Source organism: Lupinus angustifolius, chromosome LG07 (genome assembly GCF_001865875.1).
Source record: "Lupinus angustifolius cultivar Tanjil chromosome LG07, LupAngTanjil_v1.0, whole genome shotgun sequence".
In the NCBI taxonomy this organism is placed as follows: domain Eukaryota; kingdom Viridiplantae; phylum Streptophyta; class Magnoliopsida; order Fabales; family Fabaceae; genus Lupinus; species Lupinus angustifolius.
In genome coordinates, this window is record NC_032015.1 from 2566210 (window position 1) to 2582467 (window position 16258).

Below are 16258 nucleotides of genomic sequence, written 5' to 3' on the forward strand. Positions count from 1 at the left end.
GAAAGAGTACAATGAGATAGAAAACAAAAAATAGAGAAACTAAGATAAATTAGGGATCAAAAGCTTGAAAGGGGTTAAAATTAAAAGCAGATATTTCCAAATTCCCCACTTCCCTAAATCTCATTCCCCTTAAATTGGAAATGGTGTATAAGTTGCAAAAAAAGGAAAAAATATATGAATTTTTGATGCAAATTCAGATGCTGCTCATGCAAACTCCAGCGAACGCTCAAGTTGGCTTTTAAATTCATCCTCACAATTTTTAGAAAGGGAATACTAGTAGTATGAATGTTTGGAGGTGGCAAGCATACACCTACCGCAGACAAACTATTCCACTCTAGCTTAGGCCATTCAATGAGATGCTATAATATTAGAATCTGAGGCTAGATGAATGAAACAAACTCCAACTCAATATATCTTTGCTTTATCAAGTTCAAGTACTGGTGTTGGTGACTCTGATATACATGACAATTCTATAGTATATATCCATGTGCTGCTGTATCACTTAGATTAATTATAAAGTATATATATCCAACAAGCATGGCCAGCTTATAAACTCCTTAAATGGCTTATCAGCTTATAAGCCACTGACTAGCTTATAAGCCTTGAGCGCTGAATATGACCAACAGAGCCTTAGAAAAAGGCCCAATGTATTATTTTACAAATTGAAAAACGAAATAAGTTTAAGACACGTACCATGTAATCATTTGACAAATTAACTCTAAAATTGAGATGCAACGGACATGTGCAACAGATAAGCAGTATAACTTGCCAACACAAGCAGCCTTAACTACAGTAGTTAGAAGAAAACGTTTATTTATACAAGATTACAAGTAGCACTAGGCAGGTATCCCGAAGAATGGTCGAAATACAACATTGGGTTTTATGAACAAATGCATATTGTATACATTGTGAACCAAATTTAGTATTATGTTGATTGAATAAGCAGTTATGCTCCCTGACCAATGCTTAAGGCAAAGAATTTGTATTCACACATCAAAACACTAGACTGATAGAAAATGAAAAGAAAATTTCTTATGCTTTAAGCATGAGTCACTATGAATGACAATATTTTGGAACTATGCCTCTTTTGGAAGAATAATATCGCATAAAACAAAAGAAAACTCTATAGAAAGAGTTTTGAGCAAGATTTCATCCCTGTTCCAATATCATCAAACAAATCGAGAATTGAGAAACTATGGAGATAATGTGCTCAACAAGAGTTGTTTCCACTTTAGATGAAAGACAAGGTTTAGAATAGACATCTCTCCTTAACACAATGTTCATCTAAACAAATTGCACATTCAAGATGAGCATGAGTTACCAGGGTTTCCCTGTATCTGTCTTGTGTTGTAAGAGTTGCAACACTTGCACTTATGCGCCACAATGTGAAATTGTACGTGAGAGTTTGCTCCACGATCATTGCATAGTATCCAGACCTGATTTCATACCAGGTCACAGTTAGAGATGTTTAACAAATCCTAATAGATAAGTCAAAAGGTTTGGAGTTGGGGCTATTATATACCATCTTATCTTTGTACATTTCCGGCACTGGAGTTGAGGCAACCTATCCAAAATTTTAATACAAGAATATCATTACATTCTATGAAAGATGGGATATTGATGTAATCATGTGTTGAGAGTTATATTGTGGTCTAATGGTTAGGATAAAGGGTTTAAGGAATGGAATGAAGGAGGTTGTGAGTTCGAGTCTCACCCACAACAAAAATACTAACATACCGACATTTGTCGATAAAAAAATGTAATCATCTGCTGTTATTCTGTTAATAGAAAACAAGACATTTTTGTCATCTGCATACCACATCATCGAGCTTCTTGCACAAGTTTGTCATGTCACACATGGATTTTGAGCAAACAGGGCATGCGTACCTGAATGTTTAAAGAATGAATTAAAAGTGTGAGGATGGAGTATCTCCTGGTGTGAGATAATTTCTCTCCTTACACCAGTTAGGCAATGACACACATGGTTATTTTTTACTTATTTTAAAAATAAATAAATAAACAAAAAATAAAGTAATACAAGTGTCTACTAATGAATGGGTGTGAGGAGATAACTTATCTCCTCACATCAAGACATACATTATTCTCTAAAAGTATATGTGTTGAAGATTGACTGAAGGTACACATAAAGGTTTAATGGGAATCCATAAAGGTATACCAGAACTATAACATTTCAATCCTTAAATCTTACCTATGAAGTTGTTTCATCCCTCTAACACACTCTATATGTATGGTATGTCCACAAGGTAAGACAGTAACATCTCTTAATGTTTCAAATAGGTACTACAAATGATAAAAACAAAATGATATCATCTCACTAGGAGTTAGACAGGTATATTCTAAAATGCTTAGACTAATAGTGCTAGTGGTTTGTTTTACCTCAAAGCAAATGGGGTAATTGTGATGCATTGCTCTTTCCACACAAGGATGCCCCTCTTCTATTTTCTTGGAGTAGCAACATTGTTAAAACTTACGAAGATTAGTTAATGGAGAAAATAGTATGAAAGAAAAGGAGGGGACAAAATCGAAACAATGAACTTACCACATCTCTTAGAATGAAAGAAGTTATCCATACCTCCGCTTCTGTAAAAGCAATTATATAGAGGAGATGTGTGATCAAATTCTTTTAAGGATAATGGAATACTAGATACAAAGGTTTGCGGAACTATTGAAAAACTCTACCTGCAGATGCCACATTCGTCACAGTGGTATTGTTCCTTCCAAATCTATAAGATTGAACAATCTTTTAATACAATAACTAAAGGAAATGATGGAAACTGCATTATATGATTCAATTTATATTACACTATGGAACCTACATCATCATCGAAGAATTTGCATGTACCACAATAATACTTGCCCATGCATACTCCACATCTGGTGCAGTACTGTTAAACCTTAGAGCACAAGGAATAATCAACAGATCGATAGCTGCGGACATATAAAATATCAATTTATAAGTACGTTTCATAATGTTTTAAAAACGTACATCTTGTTCGATGTCACATAAGGAGCAGATAACCTGAAAATCAACCAAATTGGATGAAGTCAGAGAATGAACAACCTCAAATGTGGTATAACATAGTGACAAAATTATGGTAAGAACTAATACATAATTATTAAATACTTTATTCTCTAATGTAAGAAAAGTGCAGAGAGCTCTAATGAAATTACAACCTTATTATATATAAAAATGACAATTCTCTTGCTATTAAAGAAAAATGAGTTAATTATTAGGATTAAGGAGTGAAGCAAATGCGTTATGACTTAATAACTGAAGTACTTTTTATTGGTAAATAAATTTTCAAGATTATTACTATGATGCAGAGCATATAAGAATTACTCAAGGGTTATAATATAATAGTTGCTAAAGAAATAATGCCCAATTCAAATTAACTGAAAAACTAAGAAGTAAAAAGGGTTAAGCAAATGCAAACCTTTTTAACTTCATGTCTTGGGATATCATGGAAATTCAGATGATTAATTTCCAGAGTTTTGTTAAGAAAACATTTTATTTTAGGTAAGAAACATTCTCAATCAAAAGAAGCAAAGAGGAAAATCACAACAATGAGATTATAATACCTTAGCTTCATTATGGCAATGCCTACAACCAAAAACTTCATCACAACATGGTGCTCGAATCTTGCACCTCCTCCTTTAATGTGTGCACCTAACACAAACAAAATTGGACTAATAAAGATTAGAAATTTCATCATATAAAAGCAAAGAAATAAACCCAACCAAATACAACGGATCAGAAATGAAAGAGATAAAGTTTAAACATGAAGAGATATCTAGTTACATAACGTTATCTAAGAGTATATAAGCTAATCAACCAACTTATTTGACTAAAAATAAACAATCAGTTGATGTTTGGCAAAGAGACATCCAAAATTGCCAAAAAGCATAGAGGGCTTATAAACTCGTTGAATAGCTTATCAGCTTATAAGCCACCAACTAGCTTATAGGCATTGAGCACTGATTATAACAAACAGAGCCTTAGAAAAAAGCCCCAATGCATTATTTTACAAAATTAGAAACTGAAAGATACAGCTTAAGACACATACCATGTAATCGTTTGACAAATTAGCTCTAAAATTGACATGCTACGAGCATGTGCAACTGTTCAGAAGTATTATTTGCCAAAAGAAAGCGTTTATTTATACAAGATTACAAGCAGCACTTACTAGGTGTCCCAAAAAATGGTCGAAATACAACATTGGGTTTTAAGAACAAATGCATACTGTTTGGACCCTCCATGAGCTTACTCCACAATACAAACCAAATTTTGTGTTACATTGATTGAATAAGGTTGATAAAAAGCATACAATAAAAGTCAATTAGTTACTTTGATTTAATAAAAAACATACAATTTTTTGTATTATAATTGGGCCAGATAGTATATTACCCAACCTTGCCTAAGATTTTTCTCACCCCATAGATTTTAAACCAGACATCAGGAATAGCTGTCTCTGCATATCTATAGTATCCCTAAAATCAAGTAAATTAATCCATAAAATATCAAGAAAGATTCAAACCAGGTCCAAAGAGAAACAAGAGAGGCATGGACCTTTGGCTTGGGAATCACTTTAGAATGAAGACTAGCAGATTATTGTTCAAGCATTTCTCCAAAGAATCCTGTTCCTACCAACCATTACATGAATATTATGATAAAGTAAGTTTAATAAACAAAAGAAATCGGTAATTACATAACATGTAAATGCTCACCTATTTTACATATACTTTGAAATTCTTCATTATTGTTGTCATAGCAAGCAAGGCCAAAGGCACCATAGACTCCTACAAAACATCATGTCACTATCTCGTTCAGACTGCTTTGAGCTAAAAGTTGAAAAGGCATCAGTAACTCACTAAGATGATACCGTGAACATCATTGTACGCAACCTTATCCAAGATTTTTCTTGCCTGACTGCTTTCAAACCAAACATCAGGATTGGTTGTCTCTGCATATCTATACTATCCCTGAAATCAAGTAAACTAATCCATAAAATATCAAGCAAGATTGAAACCAGGTCCAAAAAGAAACAAGAGAGGCATGGACCTTTGGTTTGGGAGTCACTTTATAATGAAGACTAGTAGATTATTGTTCAAGCATTTCTTCAGAGAATCTTGTTCCTATCAGCCATAACATGAATATTATGAGAAAGTAAGTGTAATAAACAAAAGAAATCAGTCATTACATAACATATAAATGCTCACCTATTTTACATATACTTGAAATTCTTCATTATTGTTGTCATAGCAAGCAAGGCAAAAGGCACCATAAACTCCTACAAAACAAGTGGAAAAAGCATCAGTAACTCAGTAAGATGATACTGTGAATATCATTGTACCCAACCTTACCTGCAACTAAAATATAATACCTCATTTTAGTTTTTATTTACGTTCAAACTGCAGCAACAACATTAGGAAGTTTCCCAGTGTTCCATTCTGCATTTCTACTGTAAACCTCAACCAAGCCATGTTCCATGTAATGTATCTGTCTCAAGAAAGCTAATGTTATACCTACATAATAAGTGTCATAAGCAGTACATTTCTGATGAGAATTGACCATGAGATATTACATGGGCACGCTCTCCATCATATTTATATTCACACGTAAACTCCACATCCTGGAATTTATTTAGAACTTCAGATACACCCAGCATTGGCCCAACTGGAACACCAGTAGTCCAGAACTAAAATTAAATGTCTACGGAAGCTCCCATCAGGCCATCACTCGGTGTAGGTAGTGTAGATACTATTTTGTCATAGTCCCGAAGAACATAATAGACTTTTTGAATAGTCTTTGAAGCCTGATGCGAAATGAAATCAGAAATTTTATAAAAATCTAATGGGGAAGGAAAAAGGTTGATATCATCACCAGAAAGCACAAATACATTGCACAAAAACCCATTGCAGCAACAAGCCCCCCAAACCTATAATGTTGATGCAACCCCAAAGGTTTAAAACTCAAAACATACGTTATCATTCACGCTAACCTCACAAAAATAACTCATTTAAACCAATAAACTCTGTGTACCACATTCCCCAGTCTCAATGAGATTAGCTTACCTCTACAAAAGAAGACTGAATTCCAGGTGGTGCTGTAGAATGTTCTTTTGTATAGATATTGAGGTTCACATCAGTTGTAGCAACAAGAATTGCCTTTATATGATTCTTTTTCTTCTCTTGACTGTCTTTCCAGATTCCTGTACACATTTAGGGCAAATTAATAGCAAATTCTAGCAACATTCAGCTCTCAACAGCAATTGTTCCAAATGTTAATAAATTCCTTTTTCAATCTCTTACAGGGTAGAGACTATAATGATTAACCTCCAGCAAACTCGCCAAACAGAGTGCAGCCAATTTAAAGACCAAAACAGGAAACCACACAACTTTTAATAAATTAGCAAAATGTATATGTCTGTAATATAGAAAAACAATAACAAATGATATTCCCTCCCAAACATGTAGCATGTTAAACTCAAATGGAGTTCAAACCATAATCAAGTATTAACAAAATGAGCTAAAAAAGGATTGTTATTTTATGGATAATATCTAAATAGAGCGTCAAAACGGAGTCGAGTCTTCAATATAACACCATCTCAAAATTCATGCAAATTAATTCTAATTTTTTTTGTACATGTTACTTCACGACCATCATTAGAGAATACACTGAAACTATTCATTACAAAAAAGGGTTGTCTTTTTACATTTTGTCTCTAACCATTCTCAAAGTTGTAATGTAATTTAATAATTTCGAATTCTACCCCTATGCATCAGCAGATCAGCTTAGATTGCATGCAAATCACCAATAAAACAAAATACATGTAATGGACCAAAATCTCATTTTGAGTGTAGACAATCTAAACACTTATTAATCCTTAAATCTAAAAGACTAAAACAACAAACTAGATGCTTGAGCAGAGGGGTGAGAAGTACTAACAAGAATAACATTAGCAATACTAATAGTCAATGCATCAGGTTTCCACATCATAGACTGTGACGAACAGCTTGCTTTGGGCAACAATGCCCAAATCACCTTTTTCCTACCAAATAAAAGACAACAAACGACATTTCCTTGATCAAACTTCTAAATCTTGGAAACAATTTAAAAATATATGTAAGCACAAGAATAGGATAGAGCATTATGGCATTGGTCATTCCATGTAACCGAACTCACCTATTGATATTGATATTAAAGTTTAGTTGTTGTTTTGTTGCAAGAACATCAAGAAAGAACCATAACCACCTTATACTGCTTCTTAATCTGAAAGCCTACCCAGCAGATTATTGGTGTAAGCCAACCCACCAGCTGTACTTGATGGTGCAATTTTAAATCACATAATAATTCAGGATGTTAGTGAAAGAAGTTAACAAATCTCATCCCACTAAATTTTGATTAAACTAGTTCCAAAGAACCCAAAAATAAGGCAACACACGTGAAAAGAAGTACTCATTTTAAAGGGCGAAACTATGCAACTCTAGATAGAGTAATCCACACAATATATATTATGGAGATCAGCATACGCAATCACCTAAAAGATGCAGGGCAACACCTACACCATGCCAATCTCCAATAATTTTGGTTATAGTAACGTGCACAATAGGTGTTACCACTTACTTGAAAGCCTAAAATTATGTGGTAAGTCACACAACGATACAGATAAAGAGAGAATGAGCAAGCACCAAGTAGCATAATTGGAATCCTGTAATCCCGTCCCACTCAGTTGGTATACCTTCGTTAGAAAAATAGAATAGTTGCAATTCAGGATGAGGGTTAATACCTGAGCCTCTAATCACAGCTCAATTCTTAAGATTCTCTTGGACCACTAGATTTTTAAGGGACAGATCTTTCTACCATAACATCATAAAGCTGCTTCCCATTCTGCTTGTCAAAACAAATCAGCAAGAAACGATGAGCAAAATGTGGAGGCTTAACTTTTGTAACTTGAATAAATTTTACTTGCTGAACTATTTCTTATACATCTTAGCTATTGCTGCTCCCAAACTGCTTACAATTTTTTTTATGAAGGTAGATATATACATTTACTTGAAGACAAGCAAGCACAAATAATATGCAGATGAAGTAATCGATTATGATTTGTAAATGAAATCGAATGATGATTTGATATAATAGAAGGCATATATAAATTAGAAAATCACTCATGAATTAAGCTACAGAACACTACAAAAAATGTTTAGTCCTTTTTAGGAAATTAAATTATGCAGACCAAGTTCCAAAAGTCACATCCTTTCTATTATAGCATATAGCATACATAAACCACAAAGTTATTGGAAGGTAAGAAAAGAACAAACTGAGGACTCATCATCAAAGAAGAACCCCACTCTAGTTGTTTGCAAAATTAAAGACAATAGTAAGGGGGGAAATTAGCTTCTGAAAATTGGAACAGAAAATATAATACCCCTTGGAGCAAACAGAGTAAAAAGCCAACAGCCAAATATTTATTTTGACTTCGAAAAATACTTAATGGACCATGGTGCTACTTGCACCTCTCTTAATTACACTATCTTCTCCTAATACCTGGAACAACAGAAGCAATCCCAGGAGTCCAAGAGGTACTACAGGTAGCAGATTATTGGTGTAAACCAGCCCACCAGCTTTACTTGATGGTGCAATTTTGAGTCATATAATAATTCAGGACGTTAGTGAAAAAAAGTTAACAAATCTCATCCCTCTGAATTTTGATTAAACTAGTTCCAGAGAACCCAAAACTAAGGCAACACACATGAAAAGAAGTACTCATTTTACAAAGGAATCAAATCCAATACTTAAAGAGATTATAACTAGCTCAATTAAAGAGCCAAACTATGCAACTCTAGATAGAGTAATCCACACAATATACATGCAAGTATTATTATTATGGAGATCAGTATACGCAATCACCTAAAAGATGCAGGGCAACACCTACACCATGCCAATCTCCAATATTTTCTGGTTATATATAACGTGCACAATATGTGTTATCACTTACTTGAAAGCCTAAAATTATGTAGTAAGTCACATACAACAGATACAGCTTAGATTGCATGCAAATCACCAATAAAATAAATTACATGTAATGGACCAAAATCTCATGTTGAGTGTAGATAATCTAAACACTTATTAATCCCTAAATCTAAAAGACTAAAACAACAAACTAGACGCTTGAGCAGTGGGGTGAGAAGTACTAAATCTGTTGAGTGCATCAGGTTTCCACGTCATAGACTGTGATGGACAGCTTGCTTTCGGCAACAATGCCCAAATCACCTTTTTCCTACCAAATAAAAGACCACAAACGACATTTTCTTGATCAAGACTCTAAATCTTGGAAACAATTTAAAAATATATGTAAGCGCAAAAATATGATAGAGTTTGGTCGGTTCACGTAGCCGAATTCACTTATTGATATATTGATATGAAAGTTTGGTTGTTGTTTTGTTGCAAGAACATCAAGAAAGAACCACAACCACCTTATACTGCTTCTTAATCTGAACTTCAATCTTGATAATGGAAGTGTTGCCAATTTGGCAATTCCCATCTCCAACCTTCATTTCTCATCACCAAAAATATGCACGTACCTATTGGCAGAAAGATAAACCAAAGTCCTCAAAAGAATGCACAATATATCAGTAATCAAGATTCTTCCAGTTTCTTTGAAATTATATCAAACGCTAAAGAAAGGAGCATAGTTTGAACTCGGAGAGTTTCTTTTTTCAGCAGTGGAACTAATTAGTAAATTCAGCAATCTTCTGCTGTGAAGAATCAGAAGACACGTTGAGAATACTTGTTCGGCGGTTCAGGTTTCACGGAGTCCTGCGACATCTCTACATTTTCTAGGGTCTCGGTTTCGGGCGGAGAAGAGGAATCAGGGATTTTCGTTTCTTTGCGGCGGCTCGTGCGGCGGAGAAGAGGACGTCGAAGGCGGAGGGTGGTTTGGACATGGTGGTGCGGCAATGAGAATGTGGATAACAGACCGAACCTAGAATGGAGAAGATAAATTGAAAGCATGAAGTAAGGGGAGAGAGAGAGAGAGCATTATGATAAGAATGGCGGGTATATTGCTGATTTTCCCACTTGCTACTAATGACTCTTCTTTAGTTGCCCCATATATTTATAACAAAACATGTCGGTTACCATAACTATTAATTTAACTGACTCTTAAATTTTTAAAGGACCTTTAACATTTTTTATTATAAAAAATTAATCCTTTTCAGTAAAAAGAAAGGTATAATATAGTACTTTTTATAAAAATAATAATTTTCAAATAATTAAAAAAAATCAATCTATCTCTAACTTGGGATGCAATAGGTCTTTAATGATTAGTTTTGTGTGAAGTTGTTTCATTTTTTGGATAGTGATTGAGTTAGTTTAAATGCGGATGAACACCGGTTGAATTAGTTACTTGCATGTCATTGAGTATTTAGTGGTTCCACTTATATTTATGTGTTAGAACAAAATTAGAAATAATTACCAGCAATTTAAGCAATATAAAAATAATTATATGTTTAATTCTCCTTAAACAAGATTTTGTGTTGACTCGAACAAAATTATCTCCAATACAAAAATACAATATATAAAAAGAAAAATATAAATTATAAAACATACTTTAAGCACAATTTAAATTGGTAATTATACCTGGCTATTTTTACTCAAACAATATAAAAAAAGTATTACTTTAATAGTATGAAAGTTTATTTAGTAAAAATGATTTAATGAACATAACATTATATCACATGTATGAATTAACAATACAATATTATATTTTAACAAAATAACATTTACATTTATGAATTAACATACTATTTATACTATATATCTATACTATATATAATCTATATCTATACTATATATAAAGCCAAAACTTGAAATAACTTCCTTCATGGTGTAATTTTCATTTCCTATATTACCCTTATCATTATTTAATTTTTATAAAAAGCTATATAATCATAAGAATACATTAATTAACTACATATCTCACCTTAAATTAAACATTATCGTAAATACAAAAAAAATGTAATATAAAGTACCCGAACACAAAAATACATTTTAATTCAAAAAAATGAAATATATAAAAATTGAATATGTAGTATCACACAATACTTACCAGCAGACACGAAGTGCCTGTACACACTAGTAACATTAAAGCCAAAACATCGTATAACTAACTATATGGTGTAATTTCTCCTTGTTACAAATAAATAAATAATATAGTTTATGTATTAAAAATATAACATCAGGTTATAATTAACATGATATTACATATATCTTGCTACCTACATATACATGTAGGAATTTAGGAAGGAATTGTGAGTTTGGTATCTCACCACTCACACTCAACCCATCCAACTATACTCTCAAAACCTTTGATCCCAATTAATCTTTTTGCATTAATCTTCTATTATGATATTATACTATTAATATAATTGTTACATAGAAATTCAATAAAGACCAAAATATAAGAAGATTAATAAAAAATAGAATTGAAGAAGAAAAATAAAAATATGAAAATGTGTAGAAAAATAATGATGGTTATGATGGTTATTGATGAGGGAGTTACAAAATGATAATTTTGAAGTGTGAAAAATTATGTGAGGATAGTTATTTATAGTTTTGGCTTTATATATTACTAGTGTACGAAAGACACTTCGTGTCTGTCGAGTGTATGTCGGTCAAGTTTTTATTTTAAAGTACCAAGTAATTATTTTTTATACACTTCATTTTGTAGAATTAAAATATCTTTTTTTGTATTATATTTACTTTATATTATATATTTTTTGTCTTTATTAGGATATGCAACTTATAATTAATATGCTTGAGGTAGTTATATAGGATTATATGATTTTTTTTAAATTAAAAAATTAAATGACAAAATAGGAATATATAAATTTATATGGTGGTGGTTACACCATATTTTAGCTTTATATATAACTAGCGTGTCGACAGGCACTTCGTGCCTGTCGATCCGCATTCTTATATTGCATCACATTTTTTATATTGGGGGTACATGATATTATATTTTTATGAGAAAAGAAATATGAAAATGAATTGTGATTCTTTTAAAAAACTACATTGATAATATGATGTTTTCATGTATGGAACTTTCTCTAACTCCTATTAATATTTTTTATTATGCATAAAAATATTGTAATAATGGCTAATTAGAAGGGTAAAATAGGCAATAAAAAAATACACTATATTAAGTAATTATAAGATATTTTGATTTTATATATAATATAAATAATATAAAAGTATAAATATTTATATGGTGTCGATATATTATTTAATATTCATTTGTATTATTTTCCTTATAAAATTAATAATAAATAAATATAAATAATAGATAATGTAATAACATTATATAAAACTTATTAACTGTTATTGTTATTAGATATATATTTTTCCATACATAAAACTCCCTCCATTGGATGTATATATGAATATAGGTTTGTTGTTTGACTGGAGTGGTAAGTGAGACAACAAATGTATATATGTACTAGGAAACACGCAGGATGCATGGTTGCCGCTATTGAAACTCAGTGACGTGGCAGTTCCCTCTCCCGTTAAAACGCAAAACCCACTTTCCTTTTTCCCTATGTCGCTCTTTCACTCCTTCAACCTTTTCCCCTTTCGCTCTGCGTTTTATTCTAAAACCCTAATCTCACTTTCCATTCATTTCGATCACGTTTTCATCTCTCTCTCTCTCTCTTTCAGGTTGAGGTGTGAGTGCTCATGAGAATTGTTAGGGGAATGCAGAGATCATTTTGCGAGAACCTGAAGAAGGTACTGTGCTGGAACAAGTACTCATTCATCGAACAAGGCATTGGAATCGCTGTCCCCAAGGCTAGAACCCGTGACAAACCTATGTAATTTTGGGTTCAGTCTTTAAAACTAAGCACTATCTGTGAATTTGTAGACCGAAATAAACCCATAGCTGATTTTGTTACAATGACTCGCATTTTGGTTCAGAGGGGCTCCTCTGGTGGTTCTTCGAGAGAGAGATGAGGAAAATGAAGAAAAAGTGACGAGAGTGGTTGTTAGTGAAGATGTTTGCGATAGTGGTGATTTTAATAAGGCAAAAAGTGATGGTCTTTCCACAGGGAACCTTCATTTTCAGCAGAATGATGGTTCATGTGATGATGAAGTGGTTGTTGTTGAGAAAGATGTTAAGGAAGAGAATGTGGTAAAAGTATTGAGTAGGCTAAGAATTGCTTCGGAAAATGAGGGCACAAGTGTAGGTTCTTCTTCTCTCGCTTCTGGCAGTGGTAGTTCTTGTCCGCCACCTCCTCCTGTTCCACCTCCAAAGCCTTCCACAGCTAACATAAATGCAAGGAGGAATGTGATCGGGGCTTCGAATTCTGGCAGTGTTGGACCATCTAGGAGAGCTTCTGTGTGGCCTGTTGTTTTGGCTGGGTCTCGGCCTTCTTCTCCCAGGTCTCATAATGAAAGTGAGGGGTACGATAGTGCTGACGAACAGCTGTGTTATGTATCCTCTTATGATGACAGGAAAGAGAGCAGCAAGTTTGAAATCAATATCAGAAGGGCTAAAGGTTATGAAGTTAAAAAAAATGATGGAGGATGGAAATTGAAGTATTTTTATAAATTGAAACACAAGTAGATAAAATTACATATATTTTTTATCCCTTGTACATGTTATTCTCTCCCTTTCCATCCGTTGGCGTCAGATATAGGCTCCATTCGTCTCTACCACCTTTCCTTTTTGTTGCAAAATGCAGTTTTAGTTGGTTAGAATGTCTCTATAGCTCTGCTTTAACTTTCCAATTTAGTCATAAACATGTGTTCGTCTTTCTTGGCAGGTCTACGGGAACAATGTTGAGATCCAAGCCATGTGTGAAATGTATAACCGCCCCATTCATATATACTCATACACTACAGGTATGGCTTCTGTTTGATATTTTTATGGCTGTAAATTATAAATGGGTTATGTACTATTCAATTACATCAACTGAATATGCAGAACCTATCAATATCTTTCACTGAAGCTATGACTCTGACACACCACCAATACGACTGAGTTACCATCCTGGGAATCATTACAACTCCCTTGTTGACCCACGGCGCCCAACAATTGGCACTGGACTTGGGTTCGTGGGGTGAGTGTTGTTCCAAGCATTCTATAAGTTGCTTTGAATCCCCCCTCCCCCCTCTCTCATATTCAATATTCTACTGAACTAAAAACTTAAGTTTATCTATCGACCGAGAAATTAAAGTCCACATTGTATTCTGCATTAAATTTTCATAATATAAAAACTTCACAGATCTTTGGAGTCTCGAGGAAGAGGCCATGTATGTATCTTTGACAATTGATTCGTCATTACATTGATCAATTGGTGATGATTGATTGTCCACTTGTGATTCATGATGCAGACGAATGTTGACAAAGATCAAGTCAAGCTGCTATTAAAGCTCAACAAGACCAACAGATCAATAATGCAAGTACTTTAATTGTAATAGTGTTAAACTGTTAACAACAGGTATTTTAATTTGACAATGATGCCATTTTTGTCTTCCTCCTTTTGACAGGCACTTTTAGCTGAGGGACAATTTTACTCAGATCTTGAGCTCACAGAGAAGGACATTGATCGCATGGTGATGGCAGTTTCTCGAGCTGAGTATCTTGCAAATGGTACATTCAAGCAACAGCTTAGCGATAGAGAATCTTCCACCTCAAATGCCGAACCGTCATCTTCTGGAGCAAGTGAGTGTTTCACCTTCATATAAGTTAGTATTTGAATAAAAAATAGTATATTATTCCTTAATGTTGAAATTATGTTAAGAATTAAATGGAACTTGGTGCTATAAAACTCCCCCAATGTGCAGAGCCTAGGGAAGTGGCCAAGTCTATAGAGCTAAAAATGCAAAATGGAGTAAAACTTGATCATTTTGAGAAATTTCCACCTTCCTTTTGCTGTAGAATAAAGGTTCATTATTCACAGTTGTATATGTATATAGCTAATTATGCATTAATGAGTGCAACAGGATCATCTGGCACTGATCCCAAGATGGAAGATCAGAAAGGGCATGGTTGTGATATTAGTAGCAGTATGCAGATAGCACTATCAATGGGATTCAGTTACCTCCAAGCTATTGAGGCTTACAGTATATATGGGGATGATGTTGATTCTATGCTTTGTTACTTGTTGGAAACCAGCAATACCAGCAGACGTAAAGGCAAGGCCACTGAATGAATGACTATGATCATCCAAGTTCAGCTAAAATAATTATCATTGAACTTTAAGTTTTCAAATATCATCCTCATTTGTAATAAATATTTTGTATTAAGCTCCTTAATTTTGTTCAATTTCGTATCTTGCATATTCATGAGGACCATTGGAAAAAAAATCAGGACTGATGAATTTCTACTTACCTATGGCGACAGGACCTGGATCGGCGCATTTTTTGTTTGATTTACTTTTCTGAAGTTTTTAATCCAGACTGTGGTTTAAACCCTTATGGATATACTTTGATTTATTGAGATTCTTTAAAAGAAAATAAGTGACCACATTATTCTCTGCAAGATTTAGGAATTCATGCATGAAACCTGCGACAACCACAAATATATGTAGAAAACCACAAATGTGCGTTTAACGGACATATTTGTTTGTCTGGCCTAACATGACAGTGTAAGAGTTTACAATGGTGGATGGTATAAACTTTTATACTAGCAAACATAAATATTATACTGTTATTTTAGTTATTTGCAATATGAATAAGTTGTGCAAGTCGATTTGAGTTTCTCGACACTTTGTCAACTTTAGATTTGATAAATAATATCATATTTTGATGGGCATGCTTTGGGAAAATGTTCCTTTTCTAGAGCTAGAAAAGTTTAGTTTAGAAAATTTAAATGAGACATAATACTAAAATCATGCATCTTATTTAACTACTTACTAATATATTTCTAAAAATTAATAGGACATATATCACAATTTCAGTAGTGACAATTATCTCCTACATGCTTTATTCTCATCTTAGATTCATTGAATGGATCTTTAAAAACTTACCCTAACATGAACATAAAACTATGTTCCAGAGTCTATTCTGAGAAGAAAAATCTTTTACAAACTCTATCCCGTTCCATATTTACACAATTATATTGTTAACTAAATTGAGCTTTAAGTAAAATGTAAATGATATAAAAACATTTGACACTAATAGTAAAATGAAACCCTATTTATTAAGCTGGTAACGTATGGTCAAATTTATGTCAGCTAA

At 33.2% G+C, this 16258-nt stretch overlaps 1 protein-coding gene and 1 pseudogene across 2 annotated transcripts; one reads left to right on the forward strand and one right to left on the reverse strand.

The window, feature by feature from the left end:
* LOC109352713 (E3 ubiquitin-protein ligase MIEL1-like) lies at positions 1015–5700 on the reverse strand. Of its 2 annotated transcripts, XM_019594892.1 has the most exons (16): positions 5604–5700; positions 5403–5518; positions 5081–5309; positions 4891–5001; positions 4747–4818; positions 4589–4662; positions 3601–3688; positions 3008–3040; positions 2838–2915; positions 2701–2744; positions 2561–2601; positions 2398–2463; positions 2210–2301; positions 1818–1887; positions 1523–1564; positions 1015–1436 (listed from the first exon to the last, which is right to left on the reverse strand). In XM_019594892.1, exons 7-16 carry the CDS (start codon positions 3639–3641, stop codon positions 1302–1304), a joined length of 642 nt encoding a protein of 213 aa, XP_019450437.1. In that variant the 5' UTR covers positions 3642–3688; positions 4589–4662; positions 4747–4818; positions 4891–5001; positions 5081–5309; positions 5403–5518; positions 5604–5700; the 3' UTR covers positions 1015–1301. The 2 variants fall into 2 exon arrangements, with proteins under 2 accessions (XP_019450437.1, XP_019450438.1); XM_019594893.1 differs by lacking the exons at positions 4891–5001; positions 5081–5309; positions 5403–5518; positions 5604–5700 and having other exon boundaries at positions 4747–4840.
* LOC109352836 lies at positions 12755–15379 on the forward strand (annotated as a pseudogene).

Bases quoted from the DNA above. Each gene is read 5' to 3' on its own strand.
- LOC109352713 (XM_019594892.1), bottom strand. From the start codon at position 3,641: ATGAAGTTTTTGGTTGTAGGCATTGCCATAATGAAGCTAAG. The intron at 2,602-2,700 runs GTAGAGTTTTTC...TTGCTTTTACAG, and splicing joins GACGAATGTGGCATCTGCAG to AAGCGGAGGTATGGATAACT. The intron at 1,565-1,817 runs GTATGCAGATGA...AATTTTGGATAG, and splicing joins GCAAGAAGCTCGATGATGTG to GTTGCCTCAACTCCAGTGCC.